We start from the raw sequence: 27,572 nt of genomic DNA, 5'->3' as shown, positions 1-27,572 counted from the left end.
TCTGTCCAAAAAAACAATGAACACAAGTACTCAGGACGGCTCTCATCCACGGCTCTCATCCACGGCTCTCATCCACGGCTCTCATCAACGGCTCTCATCCACGGCTCTCATCCACGGCTCTCAGCCACGGATCTCATCCACGGCTCTCATCCACGGCTCTCATCCACGGCTCTCATCCACGGCTCTCATCCACGGCTCTCATCCACGGCTCTCAGCCACGGCTCTCATCCACGGCTCTCATCCACGGCTCTCAGCCACGGCTCTCATCCACGGCTCTCATCCACGGCTCTCATCCACGGCTCTCATCCACGGCTCTCATCCACGGCTCTCAGCCACGGCTCTCATCCACGGCTCTCATCCACGGCTCTCATCCACGGCTCTCATCCACGGCTCTCATCCACGGCTCTCATCCACGGCTCTCATCCACGGCTCTCATCCACGGCTCTCAGCCACGGCTCTCATCCACGGCTCTCATCCACGGCTCTCATCCACGGCTCTCATCCACGGCTCTCATCCACGGCTCTCATCCACGGCCCTCATCCACGGCTCTAAGCCACGGCTCTCATCCACGGCTCTCATCAACGGCTCTCATCCACGGCTCTCATCCACGGCCCTCATCCACGGCTCTCAGCCACGGATCTCATCCACGGCTCTCATCCACGGCTCTCATCCACGGCTCTCATCCACGGCTCTCATCCACGGCTCTCATCCACGGCTCTCAGCCACGGCTCTCATCCACGGCTCTCATCCACGGCTCTCATCCACGGCTCTCATCCACGGCTCTCATCCACGGCTCTCATCCACGGCTCTCAGCCACGGCTCTCATCCACGGCTCTCATCCACGGTTCTCATCCACGGCTCTCATCCAAGGCCCTCATCCACGGCTCTCATCCACGGCTCTCATCCACAGCTCTCATCCACGGCTCTCATCCACGGCCCTCATCCACGGCCCTCATCCAAGGCCCTCATCCACGGCTCTCATCCACGGCTCTCATCCACGGCTCTCATCCACGGCTCTCATCCACGGCTCTCAGCCACGGCTCTCAGCCACGGCTCTCATCCACGGCCCTCATCCACGGCTCTCATCCACGGCCCTCATCCACGGCCCTCATCCACGGCTCTCATCCACGATTCTCATCCGCCCCTGGAGCCTTCGGTCTCTGCTTCCTCACAGAAGACGTGGCAGTGGGATTGAGAAGATCCTAGAAGTATTCCTTCCACCACAATATACTTGTTTCCAGATAGTTCTGCTCCTAAAATGTCAAAAGTATGGCTTCTGAAAACGTGGAAGTACTCATATATTACACTATATTAGCTGGCTCTTTGCCTCATAAGCTCCAGTCTTATGTTGTTTGGCAGCAGTCACTTTGCATTAGTTATAGGACATTAAAGCTGTTACCCACCAGTTGTGTTTGAGCACTGGCCTCTTTTCACAACTAATCAAATCCTTTTGGTTTTCAGCGAAGTCTGGAGAAACATGAGCCTATTAACTAAAGAATTGAATGAACAGTTAAATGAATAAATGAGCAGAAAGCGAGGTTTTAGCTACTGAGCTGTGGGGCTGTCCATCATGTTTAGGGCTCATAGTAAACTGCAGTGGACTGGGAAGAGCAGAAATACAGGCCGATGCTTTTATTTCCCACTGTAGAGAATAGGTTCAGACATAGAAGAGTATCACTATGCAAACTGGTGCACCGTGAACGTTTATTGCAACATATAAGAAGAGTTTTGCTGTACATATTGTTAAATGAAGCCAGAGAAAATAAAATAATAATGAAATATTGGCACTCTTAGTCTCGTATGTGTGTGTGCCCTAAATCTGCAATATCCAGACGTCACTTTCCACCTATTATCACTATGAATGAGAATTATGCTTTTAATAATGCAATCAGTGTTTTCGCTTAAGCATCTCTCTCATTGAAAGACCACTCTTCAATACACCATTCTAATCATTCTGAAACAATGTGTTGCTTCAGTAATGTCAGGTTTGATCCACAATCTCTCAAACTCTGCTGAACTTTGTTGACAGCGTACAACGTGCTTAATTTCTTAGTGCTGGGGCTGTCAAACTGCGGCTCTTTGGCGCCGCCCTAGTGGCTCCCTGGTGATTCATAGAAAATGTATGAAAATGGAAATAGATAGCACAAACATTCTTAAAGGCGCAATGGACGATTTTTCGGTGATTTGAGAACTCAGGCGGAAGTGCACATGCCACTCCCCCGTGTGGACTGATACAACACACACGTGCGTTTGTTTATTAGCGCAACGGAGCGCATCGCATCTCTCGTCTCCTGTAGATTTCTGTCCACTTCTGCGTCAGCTCGAACTGTCTTTCTCCGTCTTCATTTTGCCCCGTACACTGAGGGAACTATATTATGATAGATCCATGCGCTTAGGCACGCGGAAACGTGGGGACGAGCCTGACGCGGCTGCAGGTGAGCGATAGGTGCGTTTTATGATTGATACGTGGCAGGGCAAATGATTTATCCACGACACGAGGAAATATGATAAAAAAAATTGCTGAAAAAAATCATCCATTCCACCTTTAACATTTTCCAATGCTGTAAATGGTGATAATAAATATTGAATTTCAACATTTCTGCCAACTTGGATTTGCGTCATAGCCTGCGACAGATGAGAGCTCGCAGTCACAGCTTACATGTCCGACAATGAGAAGCTGTCCAGTGATGTCCGAAAACAGAAGTCACATTAAACGGGTCAGAGTCCCACAGTTACCAAGATACGGGAGGAAAGAAAAGAGGATTGTATTGTTATTGAGGTTTGAAGAGAACTGCGTTTTTGTTTTTTTCAAATCCTCAAAATTAAAAAAGCTGATTTCTTAATTGTATTTCTATATTTTCATCAATGCAACAAAATATGACACTTTAACATTGTAATGGAAGTTAAACTTAAAGCACCAGATATCGTATAGTAGAGGAGTCACGTGGTGCGTCTCTCTCTCCAGGGGGCGCTGCAGGGGCAATAAACATTTAATCAGGAATGCTCATTTTGTATTTGTAGCCTTGTCCTTTTGATAGCATGTTAATTTACTGTAGCTACTATACACTTACAGCCTGTGTTCCCTTCATATAAGGCTTGTATAAGGCTTTTCATTTTTTGCGGCTCCAGACAGATATTTCTCTGGTACAGGCATGTATGGGAGGGGGCAAAGGCTTCTTGAATACAGGATAATAATCTCAAATATGCAGTATACTTTTTTTTTTAATCCTTCCTTTTGTTGTGTGCATGGGCAAGACACTTCACCCGCCTCGCCCTTAGTGTCTGCATGCACTGGTGTGTGAATGTGTGTGTGGTTCCTTGATGTTAAACAAAATGTATCTGTCAAAATACACATTTGAGTGAGGTAGTGATGAAGGGAAAACATTATAACATAGTCAAAAGCTCATTAAAAAGTCAATGCAGTTGTTAGTTTGTTTTTATTCTGAACTTGTACTTGAGGCTTGACACTTTGCATTTGATCTTGCATGTGTTTACATTGTGTCACATGTACCTACAGGAGCATGTGTCTTTCATCTGCTCCATTACAGACACATACTGGCGTAATAGAATCATACATGAGTGAATATGCATGGGAGGATGCACGGTCGCTGTGTTGTCTTGTCCCATGGGTCTGACATGGACTGACAGGCCAAAACATGCATCTCATTTAAAACCCTGAAGCCTTAAAGGGCTGCACAAACATGGATACAAAGCAAGCAGCGTGTCCCAGATACCATCCAACATGTACTGACATATTTTACATCTAGGAGGTTGGAGGAGTAGCTCTACGCAGTTTATGAATAATAGAATGTTGTCATATGTAAATATTATCCTCAGTTGCATATGGGATGTAATGTCTCTACGTTCCAGAACATGCAGATACCCTTCTCTTTAGAGACAGGCGGGTGTTTGGAGGCTGAGTGCTTATAGATGTAATTCCCAGGCTTTCTGTTTGGAGTTTGCCTGTTTTCTCCTTGTCAGCAGCTCAGGATTAACCATCCATCTGATTGACAAATAAAAATATATGAATCATGTCATTATCAATTATAATGAAAGCCTTACTGTACATATCCTTGTCCAATCAGCAGAGTCGGTGTTTGGCTGCCGTTATATAGTCCGACTCCCACCCATTTCTGTACAATCTCAACTTGGTCTAAAATTGTGAGCACATCTAGCTGGAAAAAAAAAGTGCATTACATTTTACTTTCACATACAAGAACAATCGTGGTGTAAAGAGAGAAACAGTCGATCAAAAATGCGGTCCTGTGGTGTTCCCATGGTGCAAAGCGTTCTGAACCACCCTGTTTGAAGGGTGGGTCTTGAGAGGTACTACCTCCCAGCGCCCCCTTAGCGCTTTAGCATGAGGAGATGATTGGACAAGAAAGAACACAAAATATATGTATATTTCTCACAAAACGCTGTACTTGACACTGTGATAAACTGCTGCATTTCCAGTAGCGATAACTTTATATATTGAGCCGTCAAACTTAGCATCAGCTGTTTTTCACTCCATCAAAATATTATATTTCCAGTGCATAATAATTCAACACTATCCAAATCCAACGCCTTTCAGAGAGAGACGTGACATTTGTTGTATTTGAGTCACATCAGGCACCATTTAGTTTTAGAAAATAGTTAGATCTTCTCATAATAATCACGACACTAGACTTTGAAATGATCCTGTTCCCCCTCTCACTGCGTCCCGCCTTTCTCTCTCCAGACTCACTCATACCTGTCAGATTCCCCTGAGTGCAGTCACAGGCACACACTTGGCAAACACAGCCCCGGTGCTATTAAAACAATGAACAGTGTCTGCTCTTGGCACCGTTTAATCTGGAACATCATTTTGCGATGTAAGCCAGCTCACCTTTATGTTAACACTGATAAGACTCCACAAATATCACAGCGCTGGCAGAATCCACAGTTTGTTTAAAACTGGGTGATCGTTTGCTTGATTAAAGCTTTATTAAGGTTTTAAAATCGGCACACCTTGTCTAATTTAATTTACAGAGTTAGAGCGTTTGTCCACCCGCCCAAATGTTAACGCAGTGCATGCAGTTGTCGTGCTCTTGGGCAAGACTCCTCACCCACCGTGCCTCACTTCCTTCATAAAACAACATGCACTGGATTGTGAAGCAACTTTGCGCGACCAGCCAGTCCCTTCTACATCCTGTTTGAAATGGGAGCGTAGCCCCCACAATGGACACAGTGGATGGATATCTTTGGAACGTACTCCTGGCAGCTGAGGAAAAGGCCCTCGCTGAAAAATGGAGACACAATCGAAAAAATTACCTCAGGACTCAACTTGAAAAGTTTAGTCACACTTAGGGCGGTCCAAACTTTTTTCAAAGAAGGTCATATTTTAAAACCTATAGAGTGGAGCAGAGGGCCACAGACAACCCGACAATGAAATGAATCATTTACAATTTTGCATATGATATAGTTACTTTACTTTAATTTCAGTAGATTCATTCGTTGTGCTGTTTTTCTTTTTTGAATTGCTAGTGACTAGTGTTTCAGCGGTTTTCAGTCGACTGTGAAGCGGCTGGGATGAGAATCAGCACCTCCAAATCCGAGGCCATGGTTCACAACGGCAGAAAAGTGGCTTGCCCTCTCCAGGTGGGCGGGGAGTCCTTGCCCCAAGTGGAGGAGTTCAAGTGTCTCGGGGTCTTGTTCACGAGTGAGGGAATGATGGAACATGAGATCGACAGTTGGATCGATGCAGCAGCTGCAGTGATGCAGTCGCTGCATCGGACCGTTGTGGTGAAGAAGGCTTAGAGCAGTCTCCCAAGAAGGAGATCGTGGGTTTGATTCCTGGGCCAGACCAACATCACATGATCTCTCTGGGTGGAGTCTGCGTGTCCTCCCCCTGTTACCGTGGGTTCTCTCCGGGTTTGCCGGCTTCCTCCCCCAAATGGTAACTTGGCTCTTGTGAGTGAACGTGAGAGTGAATGTTCGTCTGTGCGTCTCTGTCTCTGTGTTAACCCTGCGACGAGTTGGCCCAAAGTCACTGGGATAGGCTCCAGTCACTCGCCACCCTACAAGGGAACAAGCGGTAAAAAATAAATGAACAATATACAATCAACACAATAAATAAAATAAATGCAATAAATAAAATAGAATCCAAAGTAAATCACCTTTGACATCATTTGACCAATACCTTGCACAACTTTCACATAGTCAGCCTTGTACATAGAAAACATGTTATGAAAAACACACAACAAGGTCAAAGAATATGCCATTTCAGTCCATGGTGAGAGTTCAGTGTATGGATCACTTTATATAGATGAATATTAACATGGAATATTCTCTGAAATGCTCAAGACACTCTAAAGTGGTATTACTAATCATTGAAAAGTATTTCCAGAAAGCTGTTGGCTGTTGGTGTGGAAGCATCTGAAGACAATTGGCTTATTCACTCCAAAATACTTTCCGATGTTTGTGTCAAATAGAAGCAGATAATACATGTAGTATAAGTAGTGTAAGTATTCAAAGTGGTGGTGGAGGTTACACCACACGCTCACACGTGCTGTAGGGGAACAATATAGGCCTATAGGTTTATTGTTGTTAATAATATTATTTGCATGGTTATTTTTTAATTTACATGTTATTTCATGCTTTTTAAAGTGATTAAATATCCATAAAAACGCCTTATAAACATGTCGGAGTCTGGGCATTTGTAAGTACTCATGATTCCTTTCATTTCATATTCCATGTTCATTTTACATTCAAGCCTTTTCTGCATGAATGAAACTCAACCACTCAAAGAAAATACATTCATTATTTATTTTCTCAAACGATGCAATAAAACCTTTGAAGGAAATGAAGAATAACATTTTCGAGACAAAGTGACAACTCTTAAAAGGCCGTGCAGTGTGCAGTCTGTGTAAGAGACGCGCCTGAGAGACACGGTGGCCGTACATTAATGCGATTCAAGAGACGGAATTACGGCGCATTGGGCAAATCTGGATTCATCTAAAGCTGACGCTGCAGCACAGACCAAAACACTCACTCACTCACAGCTAAAAACCTTATATGTTTTACCTCTTTGTTGTCTTCACTGAGCCTTAAACATATGAATTAGTCAGTATCAGTATCAGTTAAAATGACAGCACGTAGAAATTCACTCTCAAGTATTGGGTTATAACTTACAAATATGATAACGTCTGGGTTAATAGATTAATGTATATAAATCCACATTTTGGCTGATTTGAGCACATCCTTGTTTTTATTATGAGTCTGTACAAAAAAACTTTGTTGTATTGTGCTGTATGTACTGCTCATTATTTTTTGGAGCACAGAAACTTTGAGAAAACGTCACCCCGAGTTCTGCAGCATTAATGTAGTGATGGTAACAACGCTTTGTACACATGGTGCTGTTCATGTACACAAACAGAGCAGAAACGAGCATTTACTGTGAACTTTACACTCCACCATCTGACCTCTGTCTTGGCATTGTCACCTGCTTGTCTCGTCAGAGATTTATTTTTTATTTTCATATATATTCTGTGGAACATTATGAGCCAAGGCACGCTGTTCGGCTGATTTAAATGTGTGACTCAATTCCTAACGTTCTAGATATGCTTTGTGATTTGTTTTGCTCGATGTGTAATAATGAGTTATGGAATCTGGGCCCAGGCAACAATGTTTCAAATAATCCTTTAACCATGGTCACGCTTACACTTGCACAATTATATGAAATACCCATGTGGATGAGGTCCATGGTGGAGGATATCATTAGAAGTGATGGGGGGTAGAGGCTCCGCCCACTCACCCCGGCACAGGACCTGGAGGAGAAGCTAGCATGTTAATGACACATCCTTCACCTGCTGCCAGGCTTCATTAAAACTGAATGGAGACACTTTGATCTGTCTCTGTTTATACTGTATATAGTATATAGTGTGCAGTTTGCTCCTCACTGATGCCCATATATATAGTTTATAGTGTTGGGCACTTTAAAGCGTGTCTGTCGCGATAACGCAGTAAATGCTTAATCACGATTCATTATTTTGTCGCAAGTTAACACATGTCACGTGTATCAGTCAAATAACACTGAAATAATGTGCTTCCCTCCTGTCTGCATGCTCCCTCCCGCTCTCTCCACTCATATACACACTCATATACACACTCATATACACACTCATATACACACTCATATACACACTCATATACACACTCATATACACACTCATATACACACTCATATACACACTCATATACACACTCATATACACACTCATATACACACTCACACTCATATACACACTCACACTCATACTCATACACACACTCATACACACATTCATACACACACTCACACTCATACACACACTCACACTCATATACACATTCATACACACACTCACACTCATACACACATTCATACACACACTCACACTCATACACACACTCACACTCATATACACATTCATACACACACTCACACTCATACACACATTCATACACACACTCACACTCATACACACACTCACACTCATACACACATTCATACACACACTCACACTCATACACACACACATACACACACTCACACTCATATACACATTCATACACACACTCACACTCATACACACATTCATACACACACTCACACTCATACACACACTCATACACACACTCACACTCATACACACACTCATACACACACTCACACTCATACACACACTCACACTCATACACACACACATACACACACTCACACTCATACACACACACATACACACACTCACACTCATACACACATTCATACACACACTCACACTCATACACACATTCATACACACACTCACACTCATACACACACTCACACTCATACACACACTCACACTCATACACACACTCACACTCACACACACACTCACACTCACACTCACACACACACTCACACTCATACACACACTCACACTCATACACACACTCATACACACACTCACACTCATACACACACTCATACACACACTCACACTCATACACACACTCACACTCATACACACACTCACACTCATACACACACTCATACACACACTCACACTCATACACACACTCATACACACACTCACACTCATACACACACTCATACACACACTCACACTCATACACACACTCACACTCATACACACACTCATACACACACTCACACTCATACACACACTCACACTCATACTGGCTGGTGTCTGCACAGTTTGAAGAAGAACTTGAACTCTGCTTTCAAACGGCGCTACAGAAAAGAATCTGAGCTCCGTCTGAGTTTTTAAATGATCCAAAAAGATCCAGGAATCATTGAACATTGACCCACTGAAGACTTCGAACCGAGAGAGACCCTAAATACCTCATTAAATATTCCAGAATTAGCTATCAATCCGCCTGAACTGAGTGTCAATGATACTAACTTAGAAACCAATCAAAACTAAGATGTTTTACTTCTCACAATGTATTTAGTCAGCAGTGAGCAGGAGGGGGCGTGGTACAGACAGAGTGCTTCCTGGAGGAGGGGCTGAAACTAGGAAGCCTGCTGCGGCATAGGCTGAATCATCCTGGTGACTAGGCCCCGTTAGTCTGCTTGTCCAAGGGGAAGGAGAGGGACTGTTCTCTAGCTAAAGACTGAATCCACTTTAGGCACATATATGAGGTACCAATAGCACAGTAAGAAGGTTAAAAGCTCTGAAAAGTCAATTTTGTACAATATAAGCCTTTTTATGTGATGTTTATTGACCTTTTTGCGCAACATTTAATTAATTGTATCGCTGCCCAGCCCTAGTATAGTAAAGCAGAGTAGAGTTGTCTTCATAAATGTAGATGTTTGTTTCTCAATACTAATAATTTCTTAATTAGAACATACAATCGAACAAAATAACAAAGGAACGAAGATTACAGTGAAGGCAACCCAATTGTTTTTATATGAAGATTATTTCAGTTGTGATGTTATTTTAATGTTCATAATGCCCAAAAAATAAGCATTAGCATCAAAACAAAAAGACCTGGCTTTATAAACACACAAGTGTCCTCCGGTGAAGTGTGTAAAGTCTTTAACGTGTTGTCAGTAAGATCCATCTGTCCACTGCCTGATAGGTCAGTGTTTATTGATATTCTCATCTTCCCAGAGATAAAATTGTGGTGCTGATGGTTGCGATGACTCGAACTAGCATTGTGCAAAGCCTGTTAACGCTGCCACTTTAGACACTGTTTTATTTGTATTTGTTTGTATATGACTCAGGGCCTCTGCTAGCCATTTGGGGGTCCTAAGCAGAAAAGTTCAGAGGTGCCCCCTATGTCCCCAACCCACTTTGAACATGTAAATAATGCGTAGAGCTGGGGTGTCCAAACTTTTTTCACCCCGGGCCGCATTTTGAAACTTATATGGAGCAGAATGCTACAGACAACCCGACAATGTGGAATTTGTCAAATTAATTATTCAAAATGTTGCATTTGATATAGTTTCGATGAGCCTCCACATCCTGGAACATCAATATTATTATTTTTTTATTTATTGTGGTTTGGTCAAAAACAAAACAAAAGGTGCTCAACATTCAAGCACAAAACTAAATTCGAGATACATTAATGTTTTTTGACCAGGTGTAGGCAGAAGCCAAGGCTTATTGTGCCGACCCTTCTCTCAAACGCTCAACATTGGTGGACATTTTATAGTTCACAAGCCACAGTTCATCAACAAAAACAACACTACATAATATTGGACAGTCTCCTCACAAGTATCCTCCACAAGCATTCAAGGTATTATAACAAAGCTGCATTTTCATTCTGCTAAATATTTTTCTATGATTGTTTCCTTAAAGATCCTTTTAAACAGAATTAAAGAAATGGCATTTTCTAATTCATCGCAACAATTGTTCCATAATTTAACTCCTTTACTTGACAAACAATGTTCCCTCAGCGTTGTTCTCACATAAGGTCTGTCAAATATACACGTTCCCCTTAAATTATATTTACTTTCCCTCTGGGTAAACTTTATCCTCAATGATGTAGGGACTTGATTACATTTAACTAAATACACAAATTTAGCAGTATACAGGTCTACTAAATCATAAAATTTTAAAAGCTTGGATTGAATGAACAAAGGGTTACTCGGCGAGTTATAAGATGCATGATTGATCAGTCTAATGGCCTTTTTTGTAGAATGAAAATTGGTTTGGTTCTAGTTTTGTTTGTGTTTCCCCAGATCTCAATACCATATGTTAAATATGGAGTAATGAGAGAACAGTAAAGTAAATATAAGGCATTTTTGTTCAAATATTATTAGGTTGGTGTAACATCAAAATGCTTTAATGTTTCCAATTTTACCGTAAAAAATACTATTTTTTGTTATTTGGACCAACTTAGCAGGAAGAAAATTGGTCTGAGGGCCGCATTCGGACCCCGGGCCGTAGTTTGGACATGCCTGGCGTAGGGGTTTGATGTCTGTAATACAACCTTAAAGTGACTATTTAGTTTAATATTGTTAATATATATACATGTAAATAACATTTTATAAATACTGCATGAATCACAATCCTTAGTGGGGTCTGGGACCTGCAACCAAAAATCATATAATTTTCTGAATTCTGGTGCATTGTAGATGCAATAGTATTAGTGACTCGGAGCCCTTCTCCTGCTCTTCTGCAGATCAGATCGAGGCTCCATAAACACTACAGGCTGCAAACTATTCACACTCTTGCATTTATTGAAAACAAGACTTAGACTTTTGTATGAAGTTGAACCCCTTTGGCTTTGCACATTCCGTGGTGTCAGCTCCGTGCCAGCTGGACGCATCGCACACCTTCATTCTCTCTTTTTCACACTTTCTAATTGAATATAAGGCAAATTTTTAACATTTAAAGATGATTTGCTGCTTGTGGATACGTAGGTGTCTGTTCAAACTGTGGCCTCTATAGCTGCTTCTGCACATCTCAGACTTGGAGAGAGAGAGACACTCGAGTCCTAGATAGTTTTGAATTGATAAAGAACTAAAGACAGAGTCGGTGTACTCCAACCTCCCAGTTTAAATACAGAAGGAAATGTGAAGCTGCTGCACAAGTAGCATGTTGTGTCCGTCAGTTCAAACTGTCTGGTCAGGTTTGGGCCCTTCAAGCACTTGATGCCCTACGCACTGCACGTTATGCCGCTCCAGTGTCTTCATCAGGTGGGACGTGAGAACCACCCGCCTGAAGCTGTTGAGGTCTTTGGCGCGCGGTGTCTTAGGCACAGGTACCAGACAGGAGGTCTTCCAGACCTGTGGTACCACCCTCAGCTTCAGGCTCATGTTGAAGACATGCTCCATAACTCCACACAGTTCATCTGCGCAGGACTTAAGGAGCCTGGGGCTGATGCCGTCATGTCCTGCTGCCTTCCTCACTTTAATCCTCTTCAGCTCACTCCTCACCTGTGCTGCTGTGACAGTCAGTGGTTGGCAGGGGGACAGTGTGCTGGGGGGATGGGTGAGTCCAGGCGAAGTGGGGAGCTGATGGTCTGGGGCAGAGAAGTGAAGAGGAACAGATGCAGGGCATTGTCCAGCTGTGGAAGAGGGAGCATGCAGCTGTGCAGGGGGAGGGGCGGGTGACCAATCAAATCTCAAGAAGTGAGCATTTAAATCATTCACCCACTGTAGATCCCCCTCTGTCTGGACAGGGGGGATTTTGAAGCCCGAGATGGTTTTCAGGCTCCTCCACACTCCCTGAATGTTCTTTTGCTGCAGCTGCTCCTCCATCCTCCTCTTGTAGCCGGCCTCAGCCTGCCTGATCTTCCTCCTCAGCTCCTTCTGCACAGTCCTCAGCTCCTCCTTGTTCCCTGACCTGAAGGCTCTCTTCTTCTCCTTCAGCAGAGCCTTCAGTTCACGGTTAATCCACGGCTTGTTGTTTGGAAAACACTGCACCGTCCGGGAGGGAACAATGTTCTCAAAACAGAAGTTGATGTAGTCCGTGATGCACTATGTGATGGTGTTGATGTCCTCCCCATGTGGGCCATAGAGCTCAGTCCAGACAGTGGTGCTGAAGCAGTCCCTCAGAGCCTCCTTGCTCTCAGCAGACCACATCCTCACCTCACGGGACACCACAGGCTGCCTGCGCACGATGGGTTCATACACAGGCCTCAGATGTACAAGGTTGTGGTCCGAGCTGCCCAGGGGAGGGAGGGGGGAAGAAGAATAAGCCTCTTTGGTGTTGGCAAAAAACAAGTCCAATGTTCTATTGTTTCTGGTGGGGCAGGTGACATACTGGGTGTATGTTGGTAGAACAGAAGAGGGAGAAGCGTGGTTAAAGTCACCAGAGATGAGGAAGAGAGCCTGTGGATGCTGTGTTTGCAGCCTACAAGAGCAGGAGAGCAGTGCTTCACAAGCATATCCAGCATTGGCAGACGGGGCCACATACGGGGCTGCTGCCTCACTGTGCAGTGTTCGGGTTTGCACCAGGTCGTGTTCACATACACAGCCAGACCTCCACCTCTTTTCTTTCCGCATTCTTTCGTTCTGTCCGCCCGCAGCAGATGAAAATTGTCCAAACCTACAATAGAGTCTGGCATTTCTGCTGTTAACCAGGTCTCTGTGGAAATCAAGACGCTGCTGTCTCTATAAATCCTCTGGGCCCCTATAAATGAGGCTCGCTATTTTCGTCATTTTATTTTGAAGGGACCTCACGTTACCCATGACTACGGCGGGAACCGACTTCCTGTTTCCTCCTCTCTTCTCTCGGAGTTTACGTCCAGCCCTTCTGCTTCTCTGTGTTTTCCTAAGGATGTCCGCTGGGATAACGTGACGATCTCCGGGTAAGACGACGGTTCTTCGCAGTTTCATGAGTTCTTCCTTTGTGTAAACACGCACCGGCGCCGGCCGGGGGGCGCGGGGGGGCTCGGAGCCGAGACACATCGCGACGACACGACGAAAACACTCAATCCAGCCGAACAAAGTCAAAAACAAGTTGAATTAAAGCGATTCCAGCGCGTGTCCCTATCGTACAAGTAAAGTAGAACAAATATTTACAAAAGATAAAGCACAATAAGTGTGAAAAAAATGTGAGAAAAGAGCGGAGCGTTTACACCGGGCTGCCAGCTGTTATGCGGATAATGGGAGCGTTATGCGGGTAATGGGAGAGTTATGTGAGTAATGGGAGCGTTATGCGAGTAATGGGAGCGTTATGTGGGTAATGGGAGCGTTATGTGAGTAATGGGAGCGTTATGTGAGTAATGGGAGCGTTATGCGGGTAATGGGAGCGTTATGTGAGTAATGGGAGCGTTATGTGAGTAATGGGAGCGTTATGCGAGTAATGGGAGCGTTATGCGGGTAATGGGAGCGTTATGTGAGTAATGGGAGCGTTATGTGAGTAATGGGAGCGTTATGCGGGTAATGGGAGCGTTATGTGAGTAATGGGAGCGTTATGCGAGTAATGGGAGCGTTATGCGGGTAATGGGAGCGTTATGTGAGTAATGGGAGCGTTATGTGAGTAATGGGAGCGTTATGCGGGTAATGGGAGCGTTATGTGAGTAATGGGAGCGTTATGTGAGTAATGGGAGCGTTATGCGAGTAATGGGAGCGTTATGCGGGTAATGGGAGCGTTATGTGAGTAATGGGAGCGTTATGCGGGTAATGGGAGCGTTATGTGAGTAATGGGAGCGTTATGCGAGTAATGGGAGCGTTATGCGGGTAATGGGAGCGTTATGTGAGTAATGGGAGCGTTATGTGAGTAATGGGAGCGTTATGCGGGTAATGGGAGCGTTATGTGAGTAATGGGAGCGTTATGTGAGTAATGGGAGCGTTATGCGGGTAATGGGAGCGTTATGTGAGTAATGGGAGCGTTATGTGAGTAATGGGAGCGTTATGCGGGTAATGGGAGCGTTATGTGAGTAATGGGAGCGTTATGTGAGTAATGGAGCGTTATGCGGGTAATGGGAGCGTTATGTGAGTAATGGGAGCGTTATGCGGGTAATGGGAGCGTTACGTGAGTAATGGGAGCGTTATGCGGATAATGGCAGCGTTATGCAGGTAATGGGCACGTTATGGGGGTAATGGGAGTGTTATGGGAGCGCTATGAGGGTAATGGGAACGTTATGTGGGTAATGGCAGCGTTATGTGGGTAATGGCAGCGTTATGTGGGTAATGGGAGTGTTATGTGGGTAATGGGAGCATTATGCGGATAATGGGAGCTTTATGAGGGTAATGGGAGTGTAATGGGAGTAATGGGAGCGTTATGTGGGTAATGAGAGCGTTATGTGGGTAACTGCAGCGTTATGCAGGTAATGGGAGCATTATGTGGGTAATGGCAGCGTTATGCAGATAATGGGAGCGTTATGAGGGTAATGGGAGCGTTATGAGGGTAATGGGAGCGTTATGTGGGTATGGCAGCGTTATGAGTGTAATGGGAGAATTATGTGGGTAATGGGAGCGTTATGTGGGTAATGGGAGCGTTATGTGAGTAATGGGAGCGTTATGTGAGTAATGGGAGCGTTATGCGGGTAATGGGAGCGTTATGTGAGTAATGGGAGCGTTATGCGAGTAATGGGAGCGTTATGCGGGTAATGGGAGCGTTATGTGAGTAATGGGAGCGTTATGTGAGTAATGGGAGCGTTATGCGGGTAATGGGAGCGTTATGTGAGTAATGGGAGCGTTATGTGAGTAATGGGAGCGTTATGCGGGTAATGGGAGCGTTATGTGAGTAATGGGAGCGTTATGTGAGTAATGGGAGCGTTATGCGGGTAATGGGAGCGTTATGTGAGTAATGGGAGCGTTATGTGAGTAATGGAGCGTTATGCGGGTAATGGGAGCGTTATGTGAGTAATGGGAGCGTTATGCGGGTAATGGGAGCGTTACGTGAGTAATGGGAGCGTTATGCGGATAATGGCAGCGTTATGCAGGTAATGGGCACGTTATGGGGGTAATGGGAGTGTTATGGGAGCGCTATGAGGGTAATGGGAACGTTATGTGGGTAATGGCAGCGTTATGTGGGTAATGGCAGCGTTATGTGGGTAATGGGAGTGTTATGTGGGTAATGGGAGCATTATGCGGATAATGGGAGCTTTATGAGGGTAATGGGAGTGTAATGGGAGTAATGGGAGCGTTATGTGGGTAATGAGAGCGTTATGTGGGTAACTGCAGCGTTATGCAGGTAATGGGAGCATTATGTGGGTAATGGCAGCGTTATGCAGATAATGGGAGCGTTATGAGGGTAATGGGAGCGTTATGAGGGTAATGGGAGCGTTATGTGGGTATGGCAGCGTTATGAGTGTAATGGGAGAATTATGTGGGTAATGGGAGCGTTATGTGGGTAATGGGAGCGTTATGAGGGTAATGGGAGCAATGTGAGGGTAATGGCAGCTTATAGACTTGCTGCATTAGTGGAGAATGAAACTACTGCATACTGTATGTTGTGTTGATGGGTGTACCCAAAGGAAACTCATCCAGCCATAGGGAGAGACATGCAAACTCTCCACTGGCAACAGGGAAAATTTTCATTGTGAAAAATGGCTAGCTATTTTAGCAATATAGCACGAAGTTTGACACAATTTGATGGCATGGTGATTATTTATGCACTTAACAGCACTGAAGATCCCTCTAACTTTGACATCACACAAAGGGACAGTTAATAATGTTTTTTTTTTTTTTTTTTTGTTTAAATAATGTGTCCTTTAAGGCTACTACAATACAAGTTAGAGACATTTAACGGTTTATTTGTTGTCGTGCTCCAGATGTTTTGGATATCTGAACAAATGTCTCCACCCCCTTCTCTCTTGCTTCCTCTGGATTTGCCAGGGCACCATCCATCAGCCTTCTTGGTGTGTGTCAGAGTGCCCAGGCCTGGTGTGCTGGCGCTGGAGCTAATCAAATACCTGCCATAGAGATGGAGGGGACCAGGATGTTAGACTACTGTAGCGGCTGTGTTCAAGTCTGTGAGTCTCAGCGGCTCTGATTAAAAGATCAAAACATAACTTTAATAAAGCTAATCTATGGAAACTTGTTTTGGTTTTTACCAAAAGGAAACATAGTAGAAAAATATTCAGCTGTAGTTGTGGATATTGATCAAATTATTGTCATGTCTGTGTCCTGTTTATCATGAGTCACGACGATCTTACGGCATATGGGTCACGATGAACTTTCTGTGTATTTTCTGATTATCTGTGGACTAGTCTAAACAATCTTAAAGCGGACGTCATATCAACGTCAGGCCATTTTATCAGACCCAAGCAACAGCTAAATAAAACACAGCTAATTCTTGTGACGGGTCGAATCTCAGCTGCAAGACGAACAACACGCTACTGTTTTGCCTGTTTTTCCATGTTTTCATCAAATAAAGAACTTGAGAACGATCCTCGCCTCCTGCAGTCTGTATAGACTAAACTTCGACATAGTCATCGGGACTCTGAAATCCCTGTTTATTTCAAACCAGGAACGGGGAGTTAAGATTCAACCTTCCGGTTGTTTATAATAGAATTTTGAATCCCTGGAGAGGTAGACGCCCAGGGCATTTGGATGCTAATCAGAAAAGGTGTTAGTCAGCAACAATTGAGGCTTATAGCCCATTAAAGGACTGATAGTAAACAAAGAGGTTAGTTTGATAGAAAACAAAGTTTAGTTTCTCTTGAAACCAATAACACCTCTTCACCAGGAGGTCCCGCCCGCCCACTACTCAGGGTAGGCTACTCAGGCCTACCCTGAGTAGGATGAATATAAATAAAAATCTTGAGTTCCTGGTATGGATTCGCTGATTGAGAATGACTCTTGGATTAGAGTCAAAACGTATAGTTTTTTCAAAAACAGAGTCCAGATGATACAACTGAATCTTTTTCTACAATGGAACACTCTAGACAAATGAGGGATTACACCGACATGTTAAGGAAACGTATACTTTTTTAGTTTTTAGTTCCCACAATGCACCTTGAAAAGTAATGTCCAGCGCTGGTCAATATAGACCACAATGCATTGCGAAAGTCAGAAAAACAACAGCGCAAAGCAACAGGTCTTTAACTGGACCCAACATGACTGAATGAAAGTAGACAGAAGAGCAGTTAAGTGCACTTTTGACTCGAGAATCTGAACAAAACTTTCTTCACTCATGTCTCAGATGAAGGACAGTACACAATTACACAAACAAAGGACAGTACACGATTACACAAACATGCATCTCTTTTTGCTTATTATTTTATGTTGTTTAGGTTCTAGTTCTTGTATTTTTTTTACTGAGGCATGGCTGCAATGCCAGAGGCGTGGCCGCGATGCCAGAGGCGTGGCCGCGATGCCAGAGGCGTGGCCGCGATGCCAGAGGCGTGGCCGCGATGCCAGAGGCGTGGCCGCGATGCCAGAGGCGTGGCCGCGATGCCAGAGGCGTGGCCGCGGCGCAATCTGAATGAGTTTTGTGTTGTCATACATTTCTCCCTCTGTTTCATTAGGATTGGTTTCAATGTGTAGGGACAAGAGCATCCGAAAGAGTGCGAGAACAGAGTACGTGCCACCAATGGGGGCGTGTTTTAGTTTTTGAGAAGGTGTTCAATTTGCAGTATCTGTCCATACTCACACCACTACATACAGACCTATAATTTCACTCAAATTCCTCATGTAAGTTGAACCCCAGACTCTTTTGACTTTTTTGGAGGGACAAGCAGACTTGGGGTGGTACTGAATATTTAGTCGATACAGTGTCGCTTTAAAAAACACTGTGAGAGTGTAATAAGAGTAAGAGTGGGTCTTGAACCTGTGTCCCCCGTTCAGCTGATGTATGCTTCTCTGAATGGACTCAACAGTATCACTTCACTGCTCACTCCAGATCCTCCATGACACACAAACTAGCTCTCTGTGTGATTAAACGTGAACATAGAGCAAAGTCTTTAAAAGCTTGTTTTTAAGTTACTTGTTTAAAATCTGTGCTTCTCCTTAGCACAAGCGCACTAGGCCACAAACTGCAAACATCCAGGTTGAGTACACACATGCAAACCTCAAAAACAGGCTACTGTTCGCTCAGGTTATAAAAACACATTGTAGAGAGCTGACCATGGACGGCCACAGACTCAGTCCATTAGAAAACTACTTTGAGAGCGCAGCTGGGAACAAGGTTGCTGCAGTCTGCTCAGTGTCCAGCAGGGAGGACTAGAGGGCACCAGGACTTCCAGCCAATTTAAGTATAGATTTAACACATAGTGCTTTTAGACTTTTTTTGGTCAATCACTGATTACCTTGCTTGTAATGACCTGAACCACAAGAAAAGACCTAAACACTGTTTTCCTATTCTACCTCAGACGGCCTGAGGTGCATGGAGAGCCAGGCCTCTGCTTGTGAGGGATGCAGCGCAGCAGAGCAGAACTGTATGTGAGAAGGACTATAGACCCGCAGCAAATGGACTGAAGCGTGGTTGTAGCAAATGTGCGCCGAGCCAGTGCAAAAACAGCAACTATAATCCAGAATCTACTCAAACCATCAAACTGAGGAGAGAATCCAATGGAGATCACATACAGTGAATAACAACATGCGCGGTCTGGTTTATTATAGACGCATGTGGAGGTGCGCAGTGCGTTATCAGTCCTTTGAGATGAAAGTCAAGTTAACAAGCGTGATAAAAATATTTTACACGATGGTTCAGGAAAGACCGGTCGTTTTTTTTTCAGTCGGCTAGTTTCATAGCGGGTCGGTCGGGTTACGGCAAACAGACATATTATGTTGCTCAGCCTTATAAGCATGTTTTAAAATTATTATATACATCACAATCATAATACATATACAAGTGTTGTTTGTTCTGCATATAATCAGCCATTCATTTACACTTTAAAAAATACAGACAGAGTAAATAGAACGGCTCAGCTATTGGAATGGAAAAGCGACGTAAAATCAAACGTTACCCGGCCCTACAGTTTCATCATTAATGTTATATATAGAACGTACTTTGCCGTTTCTTCCAAAGGCGCTCAAAATCAAATTGTCATTGTCCTGCCCTGTTCCTACTTTGCAGCTGAAGTTAAATGGAGTCTCTGGCAGCCCTTTAGCCAGGCTTTTGTGCAGTCCCTCCTCGATCAGCCTCCTAACCCCCTCAGATCTCTTTCATTAACACAGGCGAGACAAGACGGGGTCCGAAAATGAGCATCGAACGCGCAAGTTGGAGGGATTTAGGAGCCGACCGAAGTGAGCGGAGGTCAGAAAGAACACAAAGCTGTACATAAGACAGTGCAGATACAGTACTGTCTCGATGACCTAGAGCGAACTCGCAAAAAAAGTCTTCAGTTCTCGCTATATCTGCTTCAAATGAAATAAAATGCGATGCAGGGTAGATGTTTCAGAGGTAACTCCTGGACCGAACTGGGATCACAAGTTTGAATGAGACTTTCATTGATTTGTGATTCCAAAGTTTTTTAATATTCTACTTTGTCTGGACTGACTTGGGAGATGTGATGGGACTTCTGTGTGGTTTTCATATTTCTATTTGTTTGCTTGGATAGTGCCTTTGTTGAATATGAATTAAAAATAATAATAATAAAAAAAAAAATTAAACTGTTGAAAATTAGAAGGGGAAAAAATACAGAAAAAGTACAAAATTACAAAAAAATACCCTTTTTTTTTTTTTTGACAATCATTAAACAAAATAAATTTGTCATCAGGTATTATTATTTTTCAAATCATAACTGTGATTAATATGGATTTTGGCCCTTGTTTACAATATGGTTGCTAGGTTATCAAACATATCTTTGTATTTAGTCACATCTAAATTGAGTTCCTCATTAGTAAAAATGATCTGTGAAGAGTCAGATTGTAACAAAAGAGCATTTTGCAGCTAAACTTGAAGAGAACATGTCCGCACTGGGCAGCAGTATCTCAGGGTGCTCGTCTTCTGATGTGAAGGTCAGCTGTCTCAGGTAAACACTGCTGTTGTGTCCTTGTGTTTGTGTACAATGGTGTGTCAATGTGGGTGTTAACGGGTGAGTGGTTCCTTGCTGTGAAGTGCTTTGAGTGCCTTGAAGGTAGAAAAGCGCTATATAATTGTGACCAGTTGTTATTTTACCACTGTCCATGATCCCTCTGCGTGAGCTGATTTACCTGTGTCTGCCTCCTCCACATCTGCCTCTGCTCCTGCTGCACTGAGAGCGAGAGAGGAAAAGAAACAGAGAGAGAGGGAGGATGTGAAGAAAAGACTCAAACTCCCAGTTCATTTTAACTGATTATTAGTCATAGGTTGCTTCATTCGTTATAAGTTCTCAATGCTCAGGTGCAGACTTGTCATGTGGTCACCAGTTAAGAGTGTCGAGGTGCTTCTTCATACTGACTCACATTGGTAGAAGTATTTCTCAAATTGCAGATTTGTGGGAGCCGACCACAAAAGGCACTATCCCCTGGGTGTGTCCCCTGGGTGTGTCCCCTGGGTGTGTCCCCTGGGTGTGAGCAGGTGCACCACTCCTTTGTCTCCATGCTTCAAACGTCCTCCTCTGAGAAGGCTGTTTTTGACTTTCACTCATCTTTTCTTACTGGAGCATTGTGGATTTTAGTTTTACCATTCACCTGTGTGTTTGTTTGTTTGTTTGTTTGTTTACAATAGCAGAATAGTGTCCTGCTTTTATGTGGAGACACACCAGGAACCTTCTTCCAGATCTTCAGTCAAAAAAATGAAAGATATTATTGCTCTTTCTCTCCTTCCTTCAATGTCCCTTCTCCTTCTTTCTCCATCGTTTTCGCTCTCTTTCTAATCTCAAATTTTCCCTCACCCCATTCCCTTTCTCTCCCTTTCTCTCGCTCCCTCTCTCTTTCTACTTCCTTACCCTCCTTATCTCTTCATCTCTCTTCACCCCTCCTTCCATGAACCCTGACTCCAGCTTTCTCTCCCCAAATCCTCGCCTCTTTTTGCGCCCTCCCTTTATTTATCTCTCTTTCTCTGCAACTTCATCCTCCTCTCCCTTTGTCTCTCTCACTATCTCCCCCTCTCTCTCTTTTTGCACCCTCATCCTCCTCTCCCTCTTTCTCCTTCCCTCCCATTTCTTTCTGCACTCTCCTTTTCCCTATCTCTCTCCCTGCACCCTCATCCCCTCTCTGTTGACCCTCATCCTCCTCTCCCTATTGCTTTCTCTCTCTTTCTCATCCCTTAACATCCCTTCCCTTTCTCTCTCTCTGCATCCATACCCGCCTTTTTTTCTCCCTCTCTTTCGGCAACCTCCCCCCTTTCTTTCTTTTTTCTTTCACTTTATCTATTACTCCTTCAGCCACTCTCGTTCTACTCCCTTACCTCCCTTCTCTCTTTCCCTCCCTCTCTCTTTCTGGCCTCTCGTCTCCCCTCTCCCGTCCTTTCTCTCTCTCATCCTCTCCCCTCTTTCTCTTTCCCTCTCTCTCTCTCCACTTTCTTTCATCTGCTCATTCCGCCATCTTACTTTACAAGCCCGACCGGCCGCGAAGACTTTTAAAGGCCCAGTTTTACAGTGAAGAAATCCAATTACGCGAGCAGCACCTGGGCCGACAGGAGGAAGGGTGGACAGGCAGGAGCCGAATACAAAAATCAATGACAATCGCAGCAGAGTGGAACTAAGCCTTCAAATACTCCACTCCAGTCAAGATTTAGTTTTGTGCAGTGATAAAAAAAAGTTTAGCAAATTTAGTTTTGCTTAATTCCAGGGCTTGCTTCTTCAACTGTTAAATGGATTTTCTCAAACTTTCTTGGCGTACAATCGAAATCATGCTGGCAGAAAAACGCATACGGTTCCATATTGTGAAGGAGTAAGGCAGCAGGGTTTGCATTTGAATGAATTTAGACTATGCTTTCCAAACGTAACACCGACACAAAATGACGTTGTAGCTAATTTATACATTTTTATGGGGCTAACGGCCACTAGGGGCGCTCTCGCTTTTGCGCAGGAGCAGAGCCAGACGTGGAGACGCAGGTAAATCAACTCACACAAGAAATACCCAAATCACAAACACATTTTTCCCCTTTATTAAAAAAGGAAATGCTGTATCTGATTTTTGTTGTTTTAAAAAGGTGAAAAATAAAACCACCTGGAACAGTTCAAATACATTACTCTTTCCTACTGCATTGCTAGCGTCCTAATTATTCAGTTTATAAGTGCTGAAATGAAGTACAAACACAAAATTTCTTACCACTTTTGCCTTTTACTCTTTGATATTAATTTTACACCATTGATATTCAGCCCTTATTTATTTATTTGACTATAATTAGTTGTACAAAATGTCAGTAAAGCCAATATTTTACCTCACTCACCGGGACAAAAATAAGTGATATCATATTCAGCTTGTTTTTATATGTTTTAAAAGACACAGAAAGGCTGCAGCATCTATTAAGTTCCCCATTTATAAGTATCTCTTTTTGAATTGTTAAAGTTGAACAATTGAGGTTGGTTTCTTGGGTTGTATAGAGGATTGACTAAGCTGTCCCCAGTGGGAAGCCTTACAGTTTGAGGAGGTCTAATTGGATCATTCTGCCCTCATGAAAGCACCATGGAGATTCATTAGTGTGTGTGAGGGCGGATGACTCACGGACGGTATGGTTAAAAGTTCAGTTTAAAGACAAAGTTTCAGACACTTAGGTAGAATTACTGCCAACTTTAAATGTTCATGAAATACAGTATAAACAAAATTACTTGGATAGATTCAATGTGAGAAATTGTTAGGGTGAATAAAACTGTACAATAAAATATAAGCTTGGGTTTCAGTACATTGTTTAAAAAGTTTATATCAGGGTTGTTCAAACTATGGCCTGGGGACTGAATGTGGCCCCTAGACAATTTTGTCTTGACCCTCAAGCTTCCTAGCTAATTGGCTCAAATTTTCTGGAGAGTTTAAAATCCTCAACATTTATTTTACCTTCATAACTAACATTTTGGGGTGAGACGGACCTGATTTCATAGGAGATATGTTATACTTTTTCCAGGTACTTTGAACTATAACAAACTGTAAAAAGATAATCATTTTAGTTTGTTTCATTGTAAACCGCAATTATGATCTAATACGTCTAAACGAGCATTCACACGGCTGCGTCAAAGCGTCCAGTTTACAATCAAAGTCTATGTGTTTTTGTGGCGCGAATCCTGTGTTTTGAGCGTCAAATGAGGTCCATTCACTTTTTACTTTTATTTTGATTTTACAGATTTACAGATTGGTACAAAAAATCACATACAAAAATGTTGTCAAAATATATATATATATTTAAAAATTACAGGCTTTACATTACAAGCATGAGGAATGGGACGATATTGAAATTTTGTGTCGTAATTAGCATGGCCAAAATAATTACATCCCAAAAAATGACTGACTATTTTGGATATTGATCATTATAATCCATGTTACATAAAAATGTATAATTAAAATCTTTATATCATTGATAAGTTGCATGTTTAAAAACTGAAGAGAACATCATGCATTACGTACTGCAGCTTTCCATTAAACCAGCTTACAATATGTCTGAACAAATCTCATTTTCACATGATATATATGATATAACATGATATGGGGAATGTTTTATTGCCAGAATATGTCGATCTGTGGAGCATAAAATATATTCAAATGACATGGTAATGACAGGTGCGGCAGGGGACCACCCTTTTAAATGAGGGTTCAGCCCAAGTGCAGAGGAGATATACCCATCTCTAATAATAATATCCTGGACCAATGCGGTTCTACATTTAGACCAGGCGATCAGCAGCTCAGTCAGCAGAATCTACAGTCATCAAACCCACTTTAAGGCCTCCATCCAAAGTAAAAGGCTGAAGAATATTTTAAAGCTAACATACCGACATTTGCAGAGGTTTGGAAGGACGAGGTTGTGAATTTGAGTTAGGAGACAGAAATATGATGGTAGTTAGCAAAGGCTGTGGTCTGAATACTGTGGGGTGTGGTAAAGGTGCACTGTAACGTCTCTGCTGCTTCTGTTTGTCGGAGTGTTTCACAGCCTGGCATTAAAGGACACATATTAAGCATTGCTTGTATGACTGTACTGTTATTGGCCTTCAGACCTGCTCTTGAGTACCATTGCCTTGGCATTTCATGTTTTAGTACTTCAAATAATGTATCTACTTAAAGCACACATGCCTTTGTACCAGTCAGAGGGTCCTTCATCACGATTGGTGTTAGCTCTTTACTCTATCTAGTGGCAGCAAAGGGAATTACCATGTGGACAAAAACAAAACAAAAAAAGCTTTATCTCAATGGCAATGAATCATGGTCTTAAAAACTGCGAGAGAGATATTCAAAGTTTTTCCTTTGATGTCACAAATCATGGAAAGTCATTTGGGACGACCTTATTGTCCAACATTTTGTGTCCTTTGAATATATAACTTTTATTCAGTTTATTGCTGACGAAGTAGGTTGAATAACATGCATTCTTACTGGGAGTGGGTTCGCCTCACCACAGATCTGACATGTAATTCTGCCTGGGTCACCTGCTTGTCTCCATGGAGATGGAAAAGTGAATGCCACTGGTGAGCATTCTAGGTAAAGCAATAACAACTTCCACCAGAAAGCACAAACGCAGGAGTGGAAACCGCTCAAGATGGATTCTCGTGGGTTTGTGAACGCAAAATATGGGTCGCAGCGTATGGTACTGAGGCCACCCTGGGTTTCAGACGGGCCGCCCCAGAAGCGCTTGTAAAAGGTTTAAATAATAAAATGTCATAGTAATAATCATTGAAATTGCTGTCGTGTTTTGTCATCCAGGCATCCAGTCTGCTGTCAGAGGCCCAGTTCTCCATGGACTCCCCTCAAACTCTTGACCCACTTTTCAAGTTCCATGAGACCATCACCAAGGTAAGCCTTGACATATTTAATGGTTGGCTTTTCTTTTTTTGATATATAATTTATAGAGAAAAAAAAATGCAACAGAATGAATGAGTCTTAGGAGGATTTATTTTCCCATTTCCAATGCTGAAAAGAAGAGTTTGTAGAATTAAACTATTAGCCAGGGCCCCCGCTGGTTTCTAAGCAGTTCACACAAATCCTTCTGCACACCAAAACATTCCCATACCCATGACAGGCACGTTTCAGCCACCACTGAGCTTCAGAATCAGACCGTACCTGCTGCAGTGGTCCTCTGCACCAATGATGTGATGGAGTCTTGGGCAGACTTTACATCGGGGCATTTCTGACTGGGTCCACCACTGCACAGCGCTGTCCACATGTCATACACTGACATCTGAAAACTATATAAATATCATGTTCATCGGACCGTCTTTCCTCCGCACTGGCAGCTTTAACACCATAAGATGTTCCTCACACCTACCCAAGGCTCTGGAATGATTCCCATCTGATTAGTTGACAAGCTGCACTGATGCCCATTTGAAAAAGGCGGACGGATTTTGTTGAAACTGTCAGGCTTGAGTCACATTTTTATAACTCTTCCGGTTTAAAAATGAAATGAACTAACTCTATGGAGACCAGAAGAGTTAAATAGTGCACCTTTAAGACATTTTTTTTTTTTATAACATTGCTTTAAGCCAGAGGGTGTCTTCATACCTTCAAAGCATAAACCAAATACCAAACCATAGCCTATTTTAACTCAATTTTTTACTGTTATTAAGCAAGGACTTATATACGACTATATAGTTGCAATTTGTATTTTTATCATACTTTATAATATCTCAAGGCTGTGGGGGGCGTGGACACATTTGTATCCCTCAAACTGCCACAGCACTGAACAATTTAAAGCAGAATCTATAAAAAGAATAAACACAGAACACAGAACAGAACACAGCATGACCAGAGAGTAAAAATCAAAACAAGAACATAAATAGAGATCAACCCTTAATCAACAGAAAAAAATAAATAAAAAACATGATACATTTGAATTAACATAAATTACCATTGCTCTTTGAATGGTCAAAAGTTCTCAAAATGTCACCGCTTAACAGGAAGCTAAAACTAACTACAGGGCAATTCACTGAATCACATGAAAAAAATCAGAACTTGTTGGTACTGTAACTTTAATTGAGATTTTAAAATGGCTGTTGAAACATTCCATTCACCAAAAAACCTCCTCCTCCCTCGTCCTCCTCTTCTTCCTCCTCTCTTCTGTGTGAATAAACCAACATCGTCACCGTCCATTCCGTCCTATTTGACTAATGCTCTCGACGTCTTCCTCTGACAATGCCCTCGCAGCCACGTGTTCTATCCATCAGACTGACGACACGCTGTTCCTCCCCAAATCTCTCCATCACATCTCTCCGCAAGGTTACTTTACTTTCCCCGCTACCAACGCTTATGCCGGTTCACGACACGCATCTGTTTTCGGAGATAAACAGCAAGCTAACGCCGCATCCATCATTCCCAATGTTTTGGCAGCACGCGTTGACTCAAAAGCAGCAGGAACGCCGCTAGCATCTCCCGACATGACCAAGCAAATGTTTGTTTGTAGTGACGCACGATTTTGGGGGGGGCAGTTGTGTCGCAAAAGCGGGGATAAACGTCAAGGTTGTTCCTGGGAAAATGGTACCGCGGAGAGCTCCGGGCGGGCACTGGAGTTAGCTCAGTAAATACTTCAAAGTGTGTGTTAAATTCATAATGCTTTTGCCCTGCGCCGCCCTGAGCTTGTACATTAACTCGGGGATGAAGGCGTAAACAGCCATTCGCCTTCGGAGCGAAGGGGTTTTAACACAATTCAACATCCAAG

General features: G+C 43.2%; 1 protein-coding gene across 1 annotated transcript in view; it reads left to right on the top strand.

Moving 5' to 3' along the window:
- LOC140353432 (inactive N-acetylated-alpha-linked acidic dipeptidase-like protein 2) overlaps positions 1-27,572 on the top strand; it is a 440,212-nt gene that overhangs the window by 355,216 nt on the left and 57,424 nt on the right. Inside the window, exon 13 of the mRNA XM_072437992.1 lies at positions 25,625-25,714. Coding sequence (XP_072294093.1) covers positions 25,625-25,714 — 90 coding nt within the window. The remainder of the gene's footprint in view (positions 1-25,624; positions 25,715-27,572) is intronic.

This window comes from Eucyclogobius newberryi, unplaced genomic scaffold, assembly GCF_026437365.1.
Source record: "Eucyclogobius newberryi isolate DKJ021-1_F unplaced genomic scaffold, fEucNew1.0.hap1 SCAF_9, whole genome shotgun sequence".
NCBI lineage: Eukaryota > Metazoa > Chordata > Actinopteri > Gobiiformes > Gobiidae > Eucyclogobius > Eucyclogobius newberryi.
Note: the sequence above shows the minus strand (reverse complement) of the source record. Positions and strands in the feature narration are given on the sequence as shown.